This window comes from Cricetulus griseus, chromosome 2 (genome assembly GCF_003668045.3).
Source record: "Cricetulus griseus strain 17A/GY chromosome 2, alternate assembly CriGri-PICRH-1.0, whole genome shotgun sequence".
NCBI classification, from domain to species: Eukaryota; Metazoa; Chordata; class Mammalia; order Rodentia; family Cricetidae; genus Cricetulus; species Cricetulus griseus.
The window spans coordinates 374,198,496-374,222,795 of record NC_048595.1 but is presented as its reverse complement, the minus strand read 5'-3'; the positions used below and the strand labels follow the sequence as shown (position 1 = coordinate 374,222,795).

Genomic DNA, 24,300 nt, shown 5'->3' with positions numbered 1-24,300 from the left:
GTAGAGATGGTGCAGACCATGCAGCATAGGCTAAACAGACTTCGTCTTAAATGGGGGAAGTGGTGGGGAGACGATATGAGAAGGTCCCAGAGTGGCTCTGAGAGCAAACCTGCTGACCTCACTGTGTAGAGGCCAGGTGTTAAGTCGGTTGCCAAGAGGTCCTTGCTGAGAGTGTTAAGCAAAGAAGGATAAGAAATACAACACCCATCTGGGCAGTGGTGGTGAGGCGAGTAAATCCCTCTGAGTTCAAGGCCAGCCTGATCTGATCTACACAGTAAGTTCTAGGACAGCCAAGGCTACACAGAAAAACCTTACCCCCCCCAAAAAAAAAAAAGAAATACAACATGATTCTGGAGTGGGATTGGGGGCCTTTACTGATAGAGATTCATATTGTTTTGGTTTTGTTTCTGTTTTTGCTTTGACACACATTCTAAAAGCCACTTTTGGCTCAGCACTTAATAACACTTTCTGTTCTTGCAGAGGACTTGGTTTCAATTCCCAGCACTCACATGGTGGCTCACAACCATCCATAACTCCAGTTCCAGGTATCCAAAGCCCTCTTCCAACTTCCACAGGCACTACTTGTACAAAAACAAAAACAGACAAACAAAACATACTATCAAAGGAGTGCCCCTGGGCAGAGCTAATTTACAAACCAGGAAAGTTTTGTATTACTTTGGTTCTTGATATTTAAGGAAATCTGGGTTGAAACAGTAGCTGAGTCGTGCAGTGGTAGTGTTTATCTATACATGTAAGTTACTAGGTTCGATGCCTAGAAAATGCAGAAACAGAAAAAAAATCTGCCCACAATGTCTGAGGATGATACTTGTGGCCACATAATATACCTGATGAGGAATAGCCCTTGTAAAAATAATTTGGGCAAATAAACTATGGTAGTCTTCCACAAGCAAGGACAAGTAAAGTAAACCTTGCCAGGATTAATGTTGAACACCTTCAGTCCAGGCACTCAGGTCTCTGTGAGTTCGAGGCCAGGTCAGCCAAGACTGTACAGTGAGACCCTGTCTCCAAAAAACAAAAACAAACACTAACCTTGAAAGAGGAGACTTATTGGCAGAATTGCAACATCATACTGTACAAAAATCTAATTATTAGCAATTCAAAGGCAAAAAAATAAAAACCCTATGAAATGTCCTTGAGAAAACCTAGATATTAGACTTAGTAAATAGAGACTTTAAGCAACTACCTTAAATGCATTCAAAGAAATAAATGAAACCATGAGCAGAGATTAAAGGAACCAAGAGAAAAATTGTTAATGAAAAAAGACTATGAGTAAAGAGGAACATTTTTTTTAAATGAACCTAGTATAAAATCTAATACCAAAAAGCACAATAAAATGAAATGAAAATTCACTAGAGCATTTCAACAGTGGTTGAGCAGGGAGGAGAAAGAATGAGGAAATTCCAAGTTCAGATGGTACATTGTCCACTCTGAGAAACAAGAGAAAAGTTCAAAAAGTGACCAGAGTTTATTGGACCTGTAGGGCACCATCAGGTACACGAGCATGTATTCTGTGGACCCAAGAAAGAGAAGAGAGAGAGGTAAAAATATGTATAGTAAGGGTTGAAAATATCCCAAATTAGATGAAATACCTCAGTTTATAGGTCCAGGCCCAACAAACTCAGTAGGATAAATTTAAAGAAATTCACACAAAGTTCCATTATAATTAAATTGATGGAAGGCAAAGAATTTGAACTTGATGAGAAAGTAATTAGCAATTACCACATTGTAGTGGGACATGGTGACTTGCATCTATAATCCCAGCAGGTGAGGGGCTAGAGGATCCTGCAAGTTTGAGGTCCAACTAGGCTACAAAGGGACACCAATATCTCAGAAAGAGGTAAATTGATTAACAGCCAAATATTTAATAATCAAAAGACCATACTAGTAAGACATATTTAAAGTGTCAATAGCCTTGTCACCCTAGAAATCTGTTAACAACCAAGGCACAGAGTGAAGGAGAGGTTAAGACAGTCCCAGATAAACAGTATTTTATGGAGCGATTGTCATGAATACACCTTTCCTCTAAGAAATTGCTGAAGGGGGTTGAGTTGACAGGATTTTGTTAAGTACTATTTTGGTTTATGAGTTCACTTTTTGTTGTTTTGAGATATGATCTCACATTATAGCCCAAGATGGCCTCAAACTCATGATCTTACCTCCACTTCCAAATTACAGACATGTACTACTTACTCTCTTGGATTTGTGAATCCACTTTTATTTCCCACAACAAATAAATATGTTAATACATACATACGTACATACATACAAACATATTAGTGCTGAGGATAGAACCTGGCGCTTTATACATACTGAGTATGTATGTACTCTTGCACTGATCTAAACCTCTAGCTTAATAAACCTATTGAGTCAAGTATAGAAATATAGAATTTGTGATAACAAATTATAAGAATAACAGCTATATAAAGAAGAGTTTTTGGCATCAGTTGTTTTAGGATGTTTGTTATAATTCCATGGTAAGTATTAAGTAAACATCCAATAAATTCACACAAAAGAGGAAAAAATCAAAATGACACTTTATTAAAAAATAAATAGTTGAATATAAAAAAATGTGGGGGAGAGGGAGGGAGGAAGAGAGAGAAGAAAAGAGAAAACTAGCTAGTTGGTGGTTGCACAACATGGAATGTACTCAATGCCACTGGAGTGTCTTCTCTAGAATGATTAATATGTGAATTTCACCCAAGTAAATCATTAAATAAAAATGAAACAAGTCAGCCAGGTGGTGGTGGCACACATAGTTAATCCCAGCACTCGGGAGGCAGGTGGATCTCTGTGAGTTCGAGGACAGGCTCCAAAACTACACAGAGAAACCCTGTCTCTAAAAACCTAGATAGATAGATAGATAGATAGATAGATAGATAGATAGATATAAAAATAGCCAAGAAATATAGGAGACAGTAGAGATGGGTGAGGAAAGTCCAGAGCTATTGTGTATGTGCAGCAATTAGGGGAGTACTCCCCAGCGAGACCAGTAGGGGAGCCTTCAGCTCCAGTGTAGCCCTATCACCTAGCAGCTCTCCTAGTCCTTCCATGCCTTCCCTGCTCTGTTGCTCTCTCCATATATGTGAGGCCATTAGTTCTGTAGATGTGTTTTCCTGTGCCAGCCACAGTCCCTCCTTTGACTTAGTATTTATTGTTTCAGATGGCAGTACTGAGAAGTTTTATCCCAAGGAGCACATTTCTGACCATTTGGAATCACAGGCAGTAATACCAGACAATTGTGCTGGTGACGTTTCTCGGTCTTCAAAGTTTGGAGGGCTCTGTGATGAAATAGTAGGAAGAAACCGGAATGTCTTTGAAGGTGAGAGCCTGGTACAGCCCCTCTACTGGGAGGGAAATGTCACACTAGTGACCATGTTCCTTAAGGGCCCCTTAGGGGAGAAAGGTCTGATTTGTAATGGTTTTGACAAAAACTTCAGTTTGAGCCCGAGTCCATTAGTGTGTCAGGGAATCTCTACAGAAGAGAGGCCTCATCCATGCTGCTCTCCAGAGAACTTTCAGCACAGTTCAGACCTAACTGGCCAGGAGGGGCTTCCTGCACTTGAAAGCTCATTCATATGTACTGGGTGTGGGACAACATTCAGAGGAAACCTTGACCTTGTTCAGCATCAGAGAGCCAACGTTGGAGAAAAGTCTTTTATGTGTTCTGAATGCGGAAAAGCCATTAGCCAGAACTCTGTTCTTAAAAAACACTGGCAATCTTACCAAAATGTGAAACCCTGCCAGCGTGGCAAGTGTGTGAAAGTCTTTCAGGGGCATAAAGACTTTGCAAGGGATCAGGTTCACCATGACAATGAGTCTTATGTGTGTAAGGAATGTGGGAAAGCCTTCAGCCATAACTCAAGCCTTAAAAAACACCAGAAGTCTCACATGGTTGAAAAGCCTTATGAATGCAGTGAATGTGGAAAGGCTTTTAGGCGGAGCTCAAACCTCGTCCAACATCAAAGAATCCATTCTGAAGAAAAACCATATATATGCAACCGGTGTGGGAAAGCCTTCAGGCGGAATTCAAACCTCATTAAACACCACAGGGTTCACACAGGTGAGAAGCCTTTCGAGTGCAATGACTGTGGTAAAGCCTTTAGTCAGAGTGCACACCTCCAGAAGCATCAGAGGATTCATACTGGAGAGAAACCGTATGAGTGTAATGATTGTGGCAGGTCGTTCAGTCGAATCTCAAACCTCGTTAAGCATCACAGGGTTCATACTGGAGAGAAACCTTACCAGTGCAATGACTGTGGGAAAGCATTTAGCCAGAGTTCTAGTCTTCTTCAGCATCGGAGAATTCACACTGGAGAGAAGCCTCATGTGTGCAGTGTGTGTGGGAAAGCCTTTAGTTACAGCTCTGTGCTCAGGAAGCACCAAATAATTCACACGGGAGAGAAGCCATACAGGTGCAGTATCTGTGGGAAGGCCTTCAGCCACAGTTCAGCCCTCCTCCAGCATCAAGGTGTGCACACTGGAGACAAGCCCTATAAGTGCCACGAATGTGGAAAGACCTTCAGTCGAAGTTCCAACCTCATCCTTCACCATCGAGTCCACACTGGAGAAAAACCTTATGAATGTACTGAGTGTGGGAAAACCTTCAGCCAGAGTTCAACGCTCATTCAGCACCGGAGGATTCACAATGGGTTAAAACCTCATGAATGTGGCCAATGTGGCAAAGCCTTCAACCGAAGTTCAAATCTTATCCACCACCAGAAAGTTCACACTGGGGAGAAGCCCTACACATGTGTCGAATGTGGTAAGGGCTTCAGCCAGAGCTCACATCTCATTCAACATCAAATAATCCACACTGGAGAGAGGCCCTATCAGTGCAGTGAGTGTGGAAAAGCCTTTAATCAGCGCTCAGTGCTCATCCAGCACCAAAGGACTCACACTGGTGTGAAGCCCTATGACTGCTCTACTTGTGGGAAAGCTTTCAGCCAGCGGTCAAAGTTGGTTAAGCACCAGTTAATTCACACAAAGGAGTAGCCTGGAGTCTGGGAAGAGTAGAGCTGGGCCACGGTTCCTCTCAGACTCTTCTGGCCCTTGTCTCAGCCTTCCCCTTCCTAGACTTGAAGCCAGGCTCACTGTGTTTATACCCAGCTGCCACAAGGCCTAGAGCCCTCCTTTAAACAACCTTTGAGGCTCTCTTCTGCTGTCGCTGCTGACTCATGTGACCTCTTATTTGCATTTTGTTGATTTGATGGTTTGAAACATACTCAGGTTGGTTAGAAGGAAAAGATGACAAAGGTTTCATGTTCACAGTTTGTTATTGTAATCAAAAGGTACAAAAAGGTAGTGTGACCTTTAGCTGAAAATAACCTCAGTAATTTTTTCATTTAGCAATTAGTCATAGAGAGTGACCTCTGATTTAGTGTTTATTAATGATATTTTGTTTACATAAGACCAACATGAGGGTTTTTCAAGTCCAGTTGCCATCTTCCCTGGAGATATTACTCCGCTTCCTTTCCCTCCCGCCCTGTATCTTACACCAGATCTTCCTGTTGTCCTGTTTTTATTCATATCTTTAGTCAGGTTAGCTTCTTCATCCTTATTGCTCTGCTGTGCCTCAAGCCCAATCCCCCAGCTTTTGTTGGTCTTGGAGCAGGACCTCAGAAGCCACTTTTTTCATAGCTTTCTTTTTTTCTTTTGTTTTGTTTTTCGAGACAGAGTTTCTCTGTGTAACAGTCCTGGCTGTCCTGGAACTTGCTTTGTAGACCAGATTGGCCTCAAACTCAGAGATCCGCCTGCCACCATTGCAGGCTTCAAAGCTTTCTTGATCTCTTCACACATGTGTTCAGTATCATTTTGGAGTACTTTCTGTTCAGTCTTAGGCAACCAGATGTCCAGAAATGAGCTCACACTGGATTATAGAACTTCTGCTGGTTAGATAAAAGCTAACATTCCTTAGGAACTTGTGAAACCATTTCCCATCTGCTACAAGGAGTCATTTCCCTTACCTCTGGCAGGAAGAACATATGTCTTGAAATTGGCATGTACCTGTGGCTGCATATCAAAGCCCATGCCACCTCCCGGGTCCCTCAGTCCCTACTCAGCAAGTAGTTGTGAGACATTTCAAAGCCCAGCTCTCTAATTCTCCTGACTCCTGGCATTCTCATTATTCCCTGTCCTCCCTATGCTCTATTCTCTCTCTTGCTACCTCCCTGTCTCCACCATTCTCTCCCGCTCTCCCACTTCCCTACACTGGCCATGTCCAGGCTGCTCTCTCTCTCTCATTTCTCAACTCCTCCAGATGTCTCTGAATATTTTGTATCTTACGCACAATAAAATCCCTACGCCTAATAATGGAGCTGTCACATTGGCAGGTTCTTTATTGTGCCCCCTTGCATACATCTGATACTGAAACCCTTCGAAAACTGGACTATAGGATGGTTTCTGGATATTTGGACTGCCTGAGACCCAACACTTTCTGGTACTCACACACACACACACACACACACACACACACACACAGGATACTAGCTCACTAACCTCTTCAGTTTCCCAGAGGAAAATTGTGCCTCTATGCTCTGAGCAGGGAGAAAGCTCAAGCACAAACATATCTGTCCCCAGAGAGGTCATAAGTATCAGCTACTAGCTAGACAGAGTGTCACAGGACACACCCACAACCAGACCAAATCCATCCTCTTTATCGGGACACACCGATGCCCATTTGCTTACAAATGTCCAGCAGCTTTTGCATGACAGAATTGAGTGTTGTCATAGATACCATATGCCCCACAAAAGCTAAAGTTTTCACTTTCTGAACCTTTTCAGAAAGTTAGCCTGCTTTGCCATAAGACAATGGATGCCTTGTTATCACAGGGGGCTCTCAAGGTCAGGCTTTGAAGAGAGGCTCAACGTTCTTGCAGGAAGGAATTGAAATATTTTGTGACTAGAAATCTAATCAATATGTGGTGTATTTGCCTGAGAACGATGAGACTCTGTCCTTGTTAGGGTTACTCTTGCTGTGATGAAACACCATGACCAAAAGCAAGTTGGGAAGAAACGGGTTTATTTGGCTTTACTTCCACATCCATCATTGAAGTCGATCACTGTAGGAAGTGAGGGCAGGAACTCAAACATGGCAGAAACCTGGAGGTAGGAGGTGATGCAGAGGCCATGGAGGAGTGCTGCTTACTGGTTCAGCCTGCTTGCTTGCTTTCTGTCTTTCTTTCCCATATCATTCACTAAGATAATGCCCTTCAGGCTTGTCTAACTTCCAAGTTTCTCCACTGTGAAGTTATTATTTTCCTTTTTAACTACCATAGACAATGTTTCTCATCAATATCTACCTTATTTGTATCTCATCATGATTCTTCTAATTCTATTACCAAAGAAAGAGTTTCACCTTCTCCATGTATTTATCAGTTTATTCAGTATGGGTTCATTAATTCCTATTTGTTTAGTGAGTATGTAATTCTCATTATGTATTGTGATACTCAGATGGTCCCAGATTTGACCAGTAGAAACTTGTTCTTCATACTACTTCAGAGTCCTGTACATATCTTGTTATCTTTTGGCCTTTCCTTTGCTTTCTGGCATGGCAAGCTATTCCAAGTTCATCCTGTATGCTCCTTTCCCCATGTGCAGTGAGTCCTTTTCCCCTGGACTTCCTCATCCCTGTTGTGAACAAGGTATTTTAGAAAGCAAGATCTAAGTGCTTGTTAGAAAGTTTCTAGGATCTCACAACAGACCACTCATCGGAGAGCTAGGAATTAGATGAGTGTGCATGAATGCCATCTTTTTTTTTTTTTTAAAGGTTTATTTATTATGTATACAGTATTCTGCTTGCATGTATCTCTTCAGGCCAGAAGAGGGTACCAGATCTCATTATAAATGGCTGTGAGCCACCATGTGGTTGCTGGGAATTGAACTCAGAATCTCTGAAAGAGCAGGCAGTGCTCTTAACCTCTGAGCCATCTCTCCAGCCCCATAAATGGCAACTCTCTTACCAGTCAGTATATCAGAAGACAACAGTCCAACACCAAAGCTCACTCCACTCTTCCTATTTTCTATATTAGTTTTTTAAATATTTATTTATTTTATGTATATGAGTGATCTGTCTTCATGCACACCAAAAGAGTGAATCAGATCCCATTACAGTTGGTATGAGCCACCATGTGGTTGCTGAGAATTGAACTCAGAACCTCTAGAAGAGCAGCCATTGCTCTTAATCAATGATCCGTTTCTCCAGCCCTTTTTTCCTTCTTTCTATATTTGTAACTGCATTCTCATTTTAACAGAAATACATTCTTAGTATCTTCAGTATATTGACTTAAGTCTTTGCATGTAACTTCAGAATTACTGATCTATTATCCCTGTTTTGATTTAAAAAACAAAAACAAAAAAAAAATTGGTTGTTCAGTATTTGTCTACAGGTCTTCCAACTGGTTTGAGAATTGTGATAATATTTTTCCCCTTGGGGAGAAATAACACTTTCCTGCTCCCCACAAAGTCCCAATGACATCTGGGTGGTGGTGCACGCCTTTAATCCCAGCACTCAGAAGGCAGAGGCAGGTGGATCTCTGAGTTTGAGTCCAGCCTCATCTACAGAGTGAGTTCTAGGACAGCCAAGGCTAATTCAGTGAAATCCTGCTTAAAAGAAAAAAAAAAGAAGAAAAAAAAAAAGCCCAATGACAAACAAAACTATGATTCCACTAAAATTAATCCAAGGTGGTGAGTTACTGGGCTCACTTATAGAGCATGGGTGAAGGGTTGTTGGAAGGAGCATGGGTGACTCTATAGGAGTCACACTACCAATCAATCTTCATCCATCGTAGAGGATAGCTTCCCTACAACTGCATAGATAGAACCCCTTTTCAATTGCCTCCCCCTATATATTGTAGCACTTCTGCTGAAGATAGTGGCTGTTTTGCTCCAAGGAATGCATTCCACAGTGATACACTGTGAAAATACTGTATTTGTGACTTGCATGGATCTTTTTCTACTTTCATAGTAGCTATGTAGTTAATTTGTAACAATTAGGTTTGTTTGTTTCTATTGGGTTCCCTGTTAGTTGCTTCCCTTTTCCGTGTTAGGTAGGAGACCTCCACTTTTTTGTATTGTTTTCTTTGTTTTTCGAGACAGGGTTTCTCTGTGTAACAGTCTGTGCTGTCCTGGAACTCGCTTTGTAGACCAGGCTGGCCTCGAACTTACAGAGATCAGCCTGCCCCTGCCTCCCAAGTGCTGGGATTAAAGGCACGTGCCACCACCGCCTGGGAAGACCCCAGAATTTTTTTTTTAAAGATTTTATTTATTATGTATACAGTGTTCTACTTGCACATTTGCCTGCATGTCAGAAGGGGGAAGAGGGCACCACATTTCATTATAGATGGTTGTGAGCCACCATGTGGTTGCTGGGAATTGAACTCATGACCTCTGGAAGAGCAGCCAGTGCTCTTAACCTCTGAGCCATCTCTCCAGCCCAGACTCCAGAATTTTAAACCGTAAAATTCTTTAAATGGAAAATGGAGACATGAATAGTAACAACTCTTCTGTTTGATTATAGACCCACTATGTGGAAGCTGAAAGTTCTGAATTTTTTATGGATTCAGTTTAGCTCCCATGTAAATCCAAGTGAAAAACTGACTTGTGTTCAAATTATGCTAATGGCACAATAATGCAGGACTCCCCCTCCCCCTGCCCTGCCGTACTTGCGGACTGCCCAGAGAGCACCTTGAGATGCTCAGTGAACTGAATGGACAGCACAGCTCAGCAAGAAGTGGCTGTTTTCCTCTCCTTGAGTGGGACATTTCTGGTCAACCACACACAAAAGTGATCACATCTGGCCAAACTCAAGGACATCATCTTAGTACTGGAATCCTTAGCCTGCAAATATCCCTATCTGCATACTTCCTAAGACTTGCCCTTTGGTTGTGAAGAACTCTAGGGATGTCTTACTGCACAGTGGCTCAGGACCACAGTGTCAAGACTACAAATGATGCTTCAACATTAAGCATCCCCATCGTGTCCTGAACTCCAAACACTACTGATAGTGAACAAAGCATTCTATTCGTTTCTCTCACATATATATATATATATATGTTTTGCCTTCATGTATGTGTGTGTACCACATGCATGTCTGGTGCCCACAGAGGCCAGAAGTGGGTGTCAGACCACTTGGAATTTGAGTTACAGACAGTTGTGAGCCACAATGTGGGTGCTGGAAATAAACCTGAGTCCTCTGGAAGAGCAGCTAGTTCTCTTAACCACTGAGCCATCTCCCCAGCCCCAATATTCACTTCTCAGAATATGTAATCTGGGACACTTTTCACAAATTCAAATTCAGTTAAGTGAAATAGAATGGGTCAGTTGAATATCAGTGAATTCTAATGAAGATTATGGCTCAAGCGGTGTGTGTGTGTGTGTGTGTGTGTGTGTGCGCGCGTGCCCGCGCTCGCAGATATGTGCACATGAGTACAGATGCCCACAGATAGAAAAGTTGGATGCCCCTGGAATTGAAGGTTAAGTTACAGGCAGTTGTGAAGTGCCTGACATGAGTACGAGGACTCAAACTCAGATCCTCTGGAAGAGATGCACATGCTCTTAATGCTGAGCCATCTCTCCATCTAGACTCTAATTTATTATTATTATTATTTATTAATTATTATTTTATCATTACTATTTTATGTGTATGGGCATTTTGCCTGCATGTATGTGTATATACCACTTGCATGCAATACCCACAGAGGTCAGAAGAGGGTGTCAGAACCCTTGGGACTGGAGTCACAGGAGGTTGTGAGCTGACACGTTAGTGCTGGGATCTGAACTCTGTTCCTTTGGAAGAACAGCCAGTGCTCTTAACCACTGAGCCATCTCTCCAGCGTCCCTGAAGACGGCATTAGCCTCAGACTACCTCTTCTTTGTGCATCTACATAAAGATCAGCTGATAAAGAAGCCTGGGTGCTTCTCCTTTTTCCTTAGGAATTAAGCCCAAACCTCTGTGTAGTCTTAGAAACAGTGGTGCTGATGCCATGTGCATTAGTTAACTGTCACTGCTTTGACAAATACCTGAGAAAAGAAACCTAAAGAGCCAGGCGGTAGTGGAGCACTCCTTTAATCCCAGCACTTTGTAGGCAGAGGCAGGTGGATGTCTGTGGTTTCGAAGCCCACCTGGTCTACAGATTGAGTTCCAAGACAGCCTCCAAAACTACACAGAGAAATCCTGTCTCAGGAAAAAAAAAGAAAAGAAATGTAAAGAAGGTGTTTACTGTGACTGGAAGGTCGAGTACAGTCCATCATGGTGGGCAGGTGCATGGTGTAAGTTTGAGGTAGCTGGTCACATTGCATCTGTGGTCAAGGGAAGAGGGTGATGCATGCTGGTACTCAGTTCACTCCTCTTCAATCAGTCAAGAATTCTGACTCATGGAATGGGACTGCCCACCTTTAGGGCAGGTCTGCCCACCTCAATGAACCTATGCAGACACTCCCTTATAAACATGCCATTTGGTTTCCAAGGTGACTCTACACCCATGAAGCTGAAAAGATGAGCCATCACACCACTTCTTTTTTCTTTTGAGCAATTTTGGACCTGTGTAGAGACATGTCTGACTCCAGAGAGCTCAACTATAGCAATAATAAATGTGTTCATATCCTCAAAAATATCTCCAGGGTCCCCACACCTTCCCTTCTGCATCATCATTCATGGACATCAACTTCTCTGAATGTTCCCTTCAGCTTATTGTCCTGATTTAAAACTGGCTGCCCCTGGGGCTGAAGAGACAGCTCAGCAATTAAGAGTATACATTACTCTTGGGGCTGGAAAGATGGCTCAGCAGTTAAAAGCACTGACTGCTCTTCCAGAGGACCTGGGTTCAATTCCCAGCAACCACATGGCAGCTCACAACTGTCTGTAACTCCTGTTCCTGAGGACCCAATACTCATGACAAAGCACAAGTGCACATAAAATGTAAAAAGTATATACTACTCTCGCAGAGGACCAAAATTTGACTCTCAGCACCCACTTCTGGCAGCTTAAAACCACCTATAATTACATCTGCAGGAGATTCCATGCCCTCATCCACAGATAGTGCACTCAAGTGTGCAAAAAACATTTTAAAATAGAGTGAAACACACTTAAAAATTCAATGGCTGGGGCTGGAGAGATGGCTCAGCGGTTAAGAGCACTGACTCTTCTTCCAGAGGTCCTGAGTTCAGTTCCCAGCAACCACATGGTGGCTCACAACCACCTTGAATGAGACCTGGTGCCCTCTGCTAGCATGCAAGCAGAAGACATAATTAATAAATAAAATCTTTAAAAAAAAATTCAATGGCTGCTCCATCACACAAATTCCAACCTGGTCCACAAGATTCTTGTTCCTTATCTCCATTTCCAGACAGTAATCCCATCTCCAGCCCCAAACCACCGTTCTTTAAAGAACAAAAGAACACAATGTGTGTGGTGGTGGATCTCAGAGAGTTCAAGTAAGTTCTAGGACAGCCAACTGTTACACAGAGAAACCCTGTCTGTAAAGCCACAAAACAACAACAAAAACCCACATCTAATAACCAGTTGAAAATAGTAATAGACCCTTCCTAAGTGGCTTTTGTTAGGTATTCTGTCACAACAGAAGACAAGTAACTAACACAATTAAAGAAATAGAGGGGTGGGACCCAGTGCTACTCCCTGGGAGACCATATGTTTAACATACAAGAGTCCCTGGGTTAAATTTTCAGCAGAGAGTGTGTGTGCATATGGAGGCTAGAGGTCCATTTTAGGCGCCATCCACCTTGATGGGTTTTGTTTTTTGAAAAGACTCACCAGAACTTGACTCTTGCCAGTTAGACTAGTCTGGCTGGCCAGAGGCCTGGGGAATCTGTCTTGTCTCAGGTTTCCCTGTGTTGGGATTACAAGCACTATCACACCCAGCCATTTTTACATGGGTAATAGCGATCAAACTCAGATCCTCAGGCGTGTGCAGCACTGACTGCTGCACCTCGCTAGCCCTAGAATAACTCATTTTTCAAAGACTGCTTATACCAAGTGTGGGCAAATACAAGCAGCAATTGGAACAGTCGTACACTGCTGAGTTTAAGGATGTGCCGATGAAGAAACATGACAAAGGCTGGCGGTTCCTTAAGCACTTGAACATATTACTGGACCATAAACCCAAGCAGCCCGTGTTAGCCTAGTGGGTTCCGGAGCGAGCTGTCCTGGCTGCCTGACCGCCAGGGAAATCGCTAGAAGGCAAGCAGGAGCTTGGCGGAAGTGACCGAAGCCCCCTCGAGCAGAGGGGCCGCAGGGAGGGGGCGAGGCGGGGCGGCTCTCCTCTTTGGAGGGACTGGGCTCCCGCTTCCGCCGCCGCCGCCGCCTCAAAGAGCAGGCGCGGTCTCTCTAGGCGGCGTGGAGGCTTAGGCTCTCAGTGGCCCCGCGGCGCAGGCCAGGGGTCCTGGACCAAGAAAAGCCAGAGGCGAGGCGGGGACGATCCGAGCCTCCCGCGTCGGGTCCAGGGCTAGGGGGTGGAGACAGGGGCGGGGCCCCCTGGGATTGACGACTGCGCAGACCCGGCGGGACGGCCCCTTTGTTTTAGGGAGCTGAGGCAGCCGCCGCAGGGCGAAGGGTTGCGGCCGATGGTGAGTGGCGTTCTGTCGGATGCGCGGGACCCTCTCCTCCATCCGCACCCAAGCTCCGCGTCCTCCTCACGTGCGCCAGCCCCTCCCCCGATGGATGGCTGCCGCCTGCATGCTGACCCCAGGCCGCACCCTCCGTCCCGGTCCCTCGGACCCTCGCACCCTCCAGGCCCCCTCTCCCCTGGACCCTCACGGTCGCTCCCGCTAGCCTGGGTCGGGATGGACGGTTCTGAAGTGCAGAAGGTTTCTTAGTGGCTAATTAATTTGCTTTATAGCCTGGGATGTGGATGAGGTTTTGTTTGGTAAAATAACCGCGTCCCAGACTGCCCTGGAAGTCCTGGGTTCTTAAGGTCCTTCACCATAACCCGGACTACCGTCAGGGCCACCATACAGGGTTTTAAGTCGCTTGCACGGTCTTGGCGGTCGCGCACAGACCCTTGCAGCATCCTCCACAATTGAAGCTGTTTCCTGTCAAAGTGAAGGTGCCCTGTTCCACATAACCCAGCTTCTCTGCTGATGCTCTCTTATTGTTACTTTGCAAAAGCCCCTTTTAATGGGTGACAACTTCTCTAACGCGGCATTTCCTTGTTTAATTTTTATTTTATGTGTATTTATGTGTATCTGTATAGTACGCGCATGCCTGGTGCCAACGGAAGCTGGAAGCTAGAAGAGGGCACCGGGTCTCCTGGAACTGGCTGTGAGCAGCCACGTAGGTGCTGGGAATCGAATATGGGTCCTCTGGAAAAATAACATGTGTTCTTAACCAAGAAGCCATCTTTCTGGTTCCCGCATTTAAATTTTCTCAGAAAGTGATATGGTTAACAGAAAGGGCGAGGATGGTTCAGTTGAACACCTGAATCCGGATCACCAGAATTCACTTTTTAAAAAACGAATGCTGTTATCCCTAGCTCCCTGGAGGAGACAGCAGATCCCTGGAGCTCACTAACTTACATGAGTTCCAGCCTAATAAGAGACCCTGTTGCCCCCCAGAAGGGGAAAGGCTTCTGTTGAATGACACCCAAGGTTGTCCTCTGGCCTCCCTCCAAGTGCTTGCCGGTGTGTGGGTACACACAGAGGGAAAATATAGACAATAATTCCCTTGTATGTGGAAGGTGAAGAATTCTCTAAGGCCAGAGGACATTGGATGTAGAGCGCACTGAGCTGTCTCCCCAGCCCAGAAGAATTCTTTTAAATGTCTGCAGTGCCCTGTCAGTGAATGCGCGATGACAGCGGAAGCGGTTTCCTGTGTGTCTTCCTAAAATAATTGGAAGCAGGTACTACTGCTGGTGCATGTCCGCACTTTTTTATTATTAATAGAAAAGGAAAGCTCCGGGGCTGGAGAGATGGCTCGGAGGTTAAGAGCACTGGTTGCTCTTCCAGAGGACCTGAGTTCAATACCACGTGGTGGCTCACAAACCATCTGTAATGAGATCTGGTGCCCTCTTCTGGCCTGCAGGCCTGCATACAGAGCACTCATACATAATATAAATAAATAAAAGGAAAGGAAAGCTCCACTGTGCTCTACCACCTGCTAGATAGGCGTTTCTTTAAAGCTGTGTGGACATCAGTTCTGTCACTTTGCACACTGGGAATTTTCTTGTGGGGGACACAGAGAAGCAGAATGTGGTTACTAGGAAGCCACCTTGCCACCATATGTGGAGCCAGTCAGTTCCTGGGGCATTCTTGACATAAAGATGTTTCCATTTCCATTCCCAATTATTACTGGTGAGGGAAAAACCTCTGCATTTGTCTTTTAGCTGTTTGTATTCCCATTCAGATTAACCAGCAGGTGTTCTGTTTTGTTTTTTGTTTGTTTTTGTTTCGAGACAGGGTTTCTCTGTGTATCTTAGGAGCCTGTCTGGAATTCGATCTGTAGACCAGGTTGGCCTTGAACTCTCTGGGATCCTCCTGCCTCTGCCTCTGCCTCCCTAGTGCTGGATTTAAAGGCGTGCACCACCAACAACCAGATGTTGTTTTTGTTTTATGGGCAAATAATTTCCATTAAAGTATTTTGGCTTTTTGCTATGTTTTAAAGGGCTTCCTTATTTCAAGATTATTTTTTAGATAATCTGGTTTTCTCCGGTACTCTTTTTAAAATAATGTATTTATTTTTATGTGCATTGGTGTTTTGTCTGCATGTATGTCTGTGTGAGGGTGTTGATCTCCTGGAATTGGAGATACAGACAGTTGTGAGCTGCCATGTGGATGCTGGGAATTGACCCAGATCTTCTGGAAGAGCAGCCAGTGCTTTTAACCACTGAGCCACCTCTTCAGTCCCTTGTCTGGTAATTGTAAAACATTGTTTCTATGTGGAATTTACTTAGATAGGGGGTGAAGTTAGAATATAGCTTCAATTTTCCCCCTAAATCATAACCATTGCTAACAGTGTCCACTATATCAAATAATTTATCTTTCGGTTTACTTGAAAATGCACCTGTGTCATATATTAAATTCTTCCCTATGTTTCGGGCTATTTGGAGAGGGTTGTTGTTAGATTTATTTTATTTTGTGTGTATGGGTGTTTTGTCTGAATGCATGTGTATAGTGCCTGAGGAGGGCAGAAGAGGGCATCAGGTCCCCTAGAACTGGAGTTACAGATGGTTGTGAGCCTCCATGTGGGTGCTGGGATTTGAAGAGTAGCCATCTCCTCAATCCCTCTTTTGAGTCTTTGGGGGTGATTTTGATGTGCATAAGGTTTCTTGCTAGTTGATTAATTCTGGTTTGACTTGGTGTGTGGATGAGCTTTTGTTTGGTAAAATAAACTCAATCTTTAGAACAAAAACAAGTTTGTTTAACACACTGTTATAGTCCGTTGTTATTTACTCTTAGCTCTTTGGCTCTTTTGTTCTTTGGGGGACCTGCCACCCAACTCCCAAATGAATCACACATGGAGGCTTATTCTTAATTATAAACGCTGGGCCTTAGCTGCCTTGTTTCTGCCCAGTTTTTTTTTTGGGGGGGGGGAGGGGGGTTCGAGACAGGGTTTCTCTGTGACTTTGGAGGCTTTCCTGGAACTAGCTCTTGTAGACCAGGCTGGTCTCCTGGCCTCAAACTCACAGAGATCCATCTGCCTCTGCCTCTTAAGTTCTGGGATTAAAGGCATGCGCCACCAACGCCCAGCTAGCCAGCTTTTAACTTAAATTATGACCACCCCCTTTGCCTCTGGGCTTTTACCTTTCTTTATCTTACTTTCACTCTTACTCTGGGTGGCAGGCCCCTGAAGTCCTCCTCTTCTTGTTCTGTTTGTTCCTTCCCTTCTTCCCACATTTCTCCTCCGGTTTATTCTCTCTGCTTGCCCCTCCCCCCACCCCCCATCCTTTCTCCTGCCTCACTATTGGCCATTTAGCTCTTTATTAGACCATAAGGTGTTTCAGACAGGCAAAAAATCACAGCTTCACAGAGTTAAACAAATGCAACATAAACAAAAGCAACACATTTTTACATCATTAAACAACTATTCTACAGCATAAACAAATGTAACACATCTGAAAACAATATTCCACAACACACTGCAAAGCACGGGTAAGCATGGCAGGAAAGGAACTGCTGGAATATACTGGCAGACTGTGAACAGCTAGATTGGTCAGTGATGGTCCTGGCTGGTTAGAATGAGTCACATTGTAATTTCTCACTGTGCAAATAAGGACAATCTGGGATAGAATTGCAGGTAATGTCATTTGGCTATTGTTCCATCCTTTGGCAGAATGGAGCCGTGGCTTTCAGGTTTGAGGATGTTTTCTGGTTCAGGCTTTTACTGAAAATGTTCCTGTTCTCTCACTCGACTTTCCCTCACAGTGTTTGTTTGGTTTTCATTTGAGACACGATCCCTGTGTAGCCCCAGCTGGCCCAGAACTCTTCACATCCCCCTGCCTCAGCCTCCTCAGTGCTGGGATTACAGGTCTCCACCTCCATTACAGTTTGATGTGTTTTCTTTTAAATTTTTTTTAAATCTCTTGTCTTCGCCCAATTTGTGATAGTTTGTTGAAGAGTGTATGAAAATTTAATTTTAATTTTTACCAAAACACTTATTAGTTAATCATCCTTTTTTCCAGAAATTTGAGTCTCTCCTCCAAACTGTTCTCTGCTGTTTCTGTTTCTGAGCTGTTTATTCTTCCCCTACCTACCCTATTTCCTGTGTTTTGTTTTGTTTGAGACAGTTGTGCTATGTAGCATATATAACAGCTTATATAGAGAACATATAGAACTAACTCACTAGGTAGCCTCATGTTAGCAGTCTGCCCAGCTCAGCTTTCCAAGGGCTAGGATCACAGGTGTGTGCCAACACACCTGGCTGTATCTAAGCTGTCCATTCTTGCCTGGGCCCATGTAACTCTTATTAACTTGTTTGGCCCTGTGGCTTGGTGACACTCCTTTCCTAGTGCCTCTGAGATGTCCCTGTGTTTGTTGAGTCTTCCAAATGAATATGAAAGCATTTAGTTCTGAGACCCTGTACCCCTATAATCCTCCACAAAAATGTTGATTGATGTTGTCAATAAAGTGTACAAATTAGCATTACTGTGAGTTGTGGTGTCTGTTCTTTCATGTCTTGGACCAAGTGTCACTTGGTGTGTAGGAAAGCTATAGATAGATAGATACATAGATAGATAGATAGATAGATAGATAGATAGATAGATAGATAGATCTGTATAATCATTTACTTAGGGAAAATTGCAAGTATTGTGTTTTTGTACTCACAGGTAGCTTTTTATGCAGAAGCTGCTTCTGCCCTAGAAAGCCTATTATGAATTTGAAAAGAAAGCGGTTTTATAAAAGTTGAATAAGGGGTTTTGCCAGGCGTTGGTGGCACATGCCTTTAATCCCAGCACTCGGGAGGCAGAGGCAGATGGATTTCTGAGTTCAAGACCAGCCTGGTCTACAGAGCAATTTCCAGAAGAGCGAGGACTACCCTGTCTCCAAAAACAATAACAAACAAACAAAAAAAGATAAACCTAAATTCTAAATTCTTCATGCATGATGAGAGCAGTTCCCCTCAAACATACTTGGCAAAATGTATCTCAATATATTATGGCTTGTACCAATTTTCATTAAGTGATTTTTGCTTCTGAGATCATTGACCTCTTATTTCTCTTTTGTGTTATTCCTTTGGAATGGTTTAAAAAAAAAAAGATTGCTTCATGCTGACATCTTTTTGACTGATGGCTTTGTGGGGTCTTTACTCAGTCAGGGTGAGTACTGTTAACACCCAATAGTGCTGTTTATGTTTGCCAGAGTGTTAATAGTGGCATGGCCACAACTCGGATCCTCAGACACCTTTTTGTTTTTGCTTTTTGGGTTTTTTTTGAGGCAGGGTCTCTCTCTGGCTTTGGAGGCTGTCCCGGAACTAGCTCTTTATAAACCAGACTGGTCTCGAACTCACAGAGATCTTCCTGCCTCTGCCTCCCGAGTGCTGGAACTAAAGGCGTGCACCACCTGGCTACCATTTCCAAATTCTATGGTAGTGATTCCATCTCTGTCCTAGTCCCAGCACCTTTACAGGGTTTGTTTTGAGCTATTCTTTGAATTTTAGAAAAATATCCATATCGCTGGAGAGATGGTTCAGCCTTTAAGAGCACTGGCTGTTCTTCCAGAGGTTCTGAGTTCAATTCCCAACAACCACATGATGGCTCACAACTATCTGTAGTGAGATCTAGTGAGGTCTCTGGTCTGCAGGCATACATTCAGACAGAACACTGTATACATAATAAATAAATAAATCTTTTTTAAAAATGTCCATATTATTCTCTTTTCTGTCTGAATTCCTGTGTCTTACAGAACAAAGCAGGGAGTTTTGTAGACCTCAGGATCTTGGAGAGAATGGGAAGCTAATTAAAAACTAGTTTCTAGTATCCCAGATAACTCTGCATTCTTGCTTTATAAGCATGAAAGCTGTAGGTTGAGGCCACAGTCTTTATCTGTTTTTGCAAAGGAGACCAGATTTTTGTCTTCTGAAGTGGAAGTAAGGGAAAATTTAAAAATAGATGGTGCTACTTTTGAAGTTCATTTTGTTCAAATTTAGCACACTATAACCATATTTTGTGGTGTTCTTTGTAGGTGGAAGTTTCTGTCTGGCCAGCAGCTCCCAAATAAACAGACTGAGGCTTATATTAATTACAAATGCTCAGTCAATAGCTCAGGCTTGTTACTAGTTAACTCTTACATTTTAAATTAGCCCATATTTCTTATCTATGCTCTGTCACATGGTTTGGTACCTTTTCTCAGTACAGTATACTTATCTTGTTTCTCCCTGCATCTGCTGGCAATGACTCTGACACTGCCCTTCTTCCTGGCATCCTTAGTTTGGCTTTCCCGCCTAGCCTTATCCTGTTCAGCCATTGACCAGTCAGTTTCTTTATTAAACCAATCACAGCCACAAATCTTCACAGTGTGCAAAAGGATTATTCCACAGAGGTTCTTTTTACTGGACAGTATGCAGAGGGCATTCCTAGCTAGAGATGTGATGTCACCTTTGGATTTTGACGTGTTCTAAGGCCTATGCCAGCTGGCAGTCTGTTCTTTTCCTCTTCTTGTCACAGACACACACACACACAGACACACACACACACACACACACACACACACACAGAGAGAGAGAGAGAGAGAGAGAGAGAGAGAGAGAGAGAGAGAGAGAGAGAGAGAGAGCCTAGTGTCCTGCAGTTTTCCCAGTATGTGAATCTAATCAGCTTGAGTAATAACACCTTGTCCAGCAGTAGCAAATCTGTGCTAGGCCTGTGCAGAGTGCTCTCTTCTTCATGCCATCTCTGTGAGACCCTCAGTGGAATGTGTTACCTTGAACCCAGACTTACAGGTAAAGCCTTATTGCCATCAACCCAGGGAAAGGCAAACAAGTTGATATGCACACCCTTCTAGGGCTTTGAGTCATGGTTTAGAAAATAGGAGCATCTTAGTCTGTTGTCTGCATTCATGTGCACTGTCTGGTGGCCTAGCACAGCATAAATCTTTCTCTGGCAGATGTGTGACTTGCATGTGGAATAGTCATGTTGACATTTGCTGTGGCACTGTCCTTGAATCTGTGTCCACACCTGATTTGGTCTCTGTAGGTCATTCACTGTCTAAAGGCCTACCTGATTTGCTTTCATGTTGGATAGCCTTCTTCGGAAAGCAAGTGAAAAACGCCATGACCCCATCCCTGCAAACAGAGGGTGTTGGCTCTTGGTTTGTTGTACCGAAGGGTTTGAAGTGTGATTGTCACTGTCACTTTAATTTTACCCATTTATTCTGCAAGTGTTCTACAACTGTTGGTTCTTCTGGGCCTCCCTGTTGGTCTGCTGGTGCAGCAGCAGGGTATTTTTAGGAGATAGAGAGAACAGAGGCCTCCCTTTGGGGTGAAGAAAGTATGAGCCAATGAGTTAGGGCCTGTTAGTTCCTGAAGGTCACAGAAGTTGCAACAGCCAGTTTCCAGGTCAATCCTAAGAGCCTGGGGACCTGTCACAAGGTCTGAATACAGCTTCTCTGTGTTTTCATCATTTGATACCCACCCAGGTGTTGTCAGGACTATAGGCCAAATAACAGTCACTTTGTCAGGCTTTCAGGGAGCCAGTGCTGTTCATTCAGTGAAGGTCAATTCCTCAGGTGGGTGAGGATGGAAATATCACCCAAGCAAATGAAGAGGTTAGTGATGGAGGGAGGCACTCTGAGAAGGCCTCGCTGAGGGAGAGCAGTACCCAATAGACTGGCAGTGTGTCTGCTGCCTGCAGGAGACAATGACAAGCCCTCTCTATGTAGCTTAACCTGGTCTTTTACTGAGGATCCTTCTACCTTCACCTTTCTTGAATAGCTTGAGTTACAGGTGAGAGGAGCCATGCTTAGCTTCCATTTCACTATCAGAGAGCCAGATACCTGGAAGGATATATTGTAATCTTGTTCCTTATTCTTCTTGGTACCATCTGCTATTTGCTGCAGGCTTGGCTCTGTCTCGCTGTTGTAGATACCCCCTACACGTCAAAGGCTGAGCCCATCTGCTACAGGAGATCTCTCAGACCCCATCTTTCCCCAGCCATTTAGTTGTCTTAAACATCCGTTTATCCTGGTGTGTCTCCAGCACCTACCCACCACCAAGTGTCCTCTTCTCATTTGAGACATCTTTCAAGTCTCAGACCCTCTGTTACTCTAGACTCTGTTCACCCACGGTAACCACGGCTCAGACTTGTGTTGCCAATGTATAGGTTAAGACTTTGTTTCATCAGATCACCAGAAGATATCTAAGACTAAGCTCCTGAGCCTGGGGTTTTTCACAGAAGTGTGGGTCTCAAGTAGCTGATCCACTTCCCACTTTGGAGGGGGTACTTCTTGGGAGACAGTGTGGCTTAATGCCTACAGGTCCCATATGAGCCATATGAATGCTTTGAGTATAGAACGTGTAGGGCCCTGCAGAACTACTGTCCTTGTGAACAAGCAAGACCATAGGCCAGAGCCAAGGTGAGCCAGCCAGCAAGAAGAGCCTTCAAAGGCTCCCCACATAGATATGATCAGCCAACCATGGGACCCCAGTGGTCTAGGGAGTGAAGGATTGGATCTTTAAGCCCTTGGGAAACAATGGGTAGATGCTTAGAAATCCTTATCATTTTTAAGAAATTATTTATTGGGCTGGAGAGATGGCTCAGAGGTTAAGAGCACTGACTGCTCTTCCAGAGGTCCTGAGTTCAATTCCCAGCAACCACATGGTGGCTCACAACTATCCATTATGAGATCTGCTGCCTTCTTCTGGTGTGCAGATATTCATGGAAGCAGAATGTTGCATACTAATAAATAAAAAATCTTTTAAAAAAAGATATTATTTATTTTCATGTGTATGTGTATGGTCTTCTTGTTTTTTTTGGGGGGGGGAGGAGCTGAGACAGGGTTTCTCTGTGGCTTTGGAGGCTATCCTGGAACTAGCTCTTGTAGACCAGTCTGGTCTTGAACTCTGCCTGACTGCCTCTGCCTCCCTAGTGCTGTGACTAAAGGCATGCGCCACCACTGCCTGGCGTATCTGTATGTTCTTATATGAGCGCATCTGTACCATGTGTAACAGCCCATAGAGGGCAGAAGAAAGCATCTGATCCCCTAGAACTAGAGTTGAGCACAAACCTGGGTCCTGTGCAAAAGTAGGGTTTCTCTGTTTAGCTTTGGAGCCTATCCTGGCACTCGCTCTGGAGACCAGGCTGGCCTCGAACTCACAGAGATCCACCTGCCTCTGCCTCCCGAGTGCTGGGATTAAAGGCGTGCGCCACCAACGCCTGGCTAGTCCTACTTATCTCAAAGAAAAAAAAAAAGTGGGGGGATGTGAATGTGAAGCCCTGCTGTAGCAGGCTTTCTCTTGAGCCACCAACCAGCTCCCAAATTATGACATAGAGATTTATTACTAGTTATGAATGCTCAGCCTTGCTAGCTCTTATAACTTAACCTGTTTCTCTTTATCTACATTTTGCCTCGGGGCTTTTTACCTTTCTTTCTTTCTGTATGTCTTACTCTCTAGATGTTGCTATTGCTGGCTGGCTGGCTGGCAGGCAGCTGCCTAGTTTCTGGTTCCAGTCATATCCTGGTTTCAGGATATGACTGGAACCAGAAACTAAGACCTGCTCTTACTTTCACTGAAGACATTACTTTCTCCCTCATTCTCTTCTCCTTTGCCTAGATTTCTCCTCCTTATTTTCTCTGCCCACCAGCCCCACCTATCCTTTCTCTGCCTAGCTATTGACCATTCAGTTCTTTATTAGATCAATCAGGTGCCTTGGACAAGCAAGGTGAAACAAATGCAACACATCTTTACGTAATTAAACAAATGCAGAAGAAACAAATGGAACACACCTTCACATAGTTAAAGTGATATTCCTCAACATAAATAAATCTTTACATAGTTAAAATAATATTCTACAACAATGTAGACCAGCCTGGCCTCGAACCCACAAAGATATAACAGCCTCTGGCTCCTCTTATTATTTTTCAAGTGGGACTTTGCTTGACAAAGCCTACTAGATGGGACCAGCCCAGGAACCATATGTTTGCTCAGGATTCTGCCTTAGAGAATACCAGTGTGAGCATGGGGAGACAGGACAAAGCAGGACCACAGCAAATCCTTGGATCTTTCACTTCAGCATGCTTTTCACTGATTTTATCTGACAGGGGACCCCCCCCCCCAGGGATGTCAGGGTCTGTAGAACTGGACTCTCATGTGTTTGCTCTCCTTTCTCAGCCCCACAGAATCCTCTGATTCCTCTTGTCCTCACAGACCCAAGAAACCAAGATGGCAGCAGCTGGACTTATGCCACTGCCAGCAGGACCTCAGGTGAGTGGTCCCAAAAGCTTATTCAGTGGCTTAGCTAAAGCTCCTCTAGTTCCATCTGTGCCCAAGCAGTCCAAATATCACTGCATCTCCTGAACTCTATCACTTCTTCCTACTGAGGTCTTGTGACTCTAAGGGGCCGCCACCAGTCTCCGGAGTCACTTGTACCACCTGTCAGATGTGGAGTTACTCAAAACCCGGTCGTTCCAGGTCAAGGTGACCTTCGAGGACGTGGCTGTTCTGCTGTCTCAGGAGGAGTGGGCCCGCTTGGGCCCTGCTCAGCGGGGCCTCTACAGAAATGTGATGATGGAGACCTACGGCAATGTAGTCTCACTGGGTAAGACTCCTTGAGGGCTCCATCTGTGTGAATTTGTGCCCTGGACTGCGTGTGTGTGGGGGGGGTTCCCAGGGGAGGAAGCTGC

The 24,300-nt window shown here is 44.2% G+C and overlaps 2 protein-coding genes across 3 annotated transcripts in view; both read left to right on the top strand.

The window, feature by feature from the left end:
• Nucleotides 1-3,205: 3,205 nt before the first annotated feature.
• The window catches only part of LOC100754299 (zinc finger protein 250), a 28,382-nt gene continuing 7,287 nt past the window's right edge, over nt 3,206-24,300 (top strand). Inside the window, exons 1-3 of one of the 2 annotated variants that reach the window (XM_027404245.2) lie at nt 3,206-3,340; nt 23,789-23,881; nt 24,089-24,215. In XM_027404245.2, coding sequence (XP_027260046.1) covers nt 23,840-23,881; nt 24,089-24,215 — 169 coding nt within the window. In that variant the 5' untranslated portion in view covers nt 3,206-3,340; nt 23,789-23,839. Of the gene's footprint in view, nt 3,341-13,313; nt 13,600-23,788; nt 23,882-24,088; nt 24,216-24,300 lie in introns of those variants that run through there. The other variant, XM_027404246.2, reaches the window with a different exon arrangement.
• Znf16 (zinc finger protein 16) lies at nt 3,312-8,292 on the top strand. Its single transcript, XM_027404244.2, has one exon. It carries the CDS (start codon nt 3,394-3,396, stop codon nt 5,011-5,013), a length of 1,620 nt encoding a protein of 539 aa, XP_027260045.1. The 5' UTR covers nt 3,312-3,393; the 3' UTR covers nt 5,014-8,292.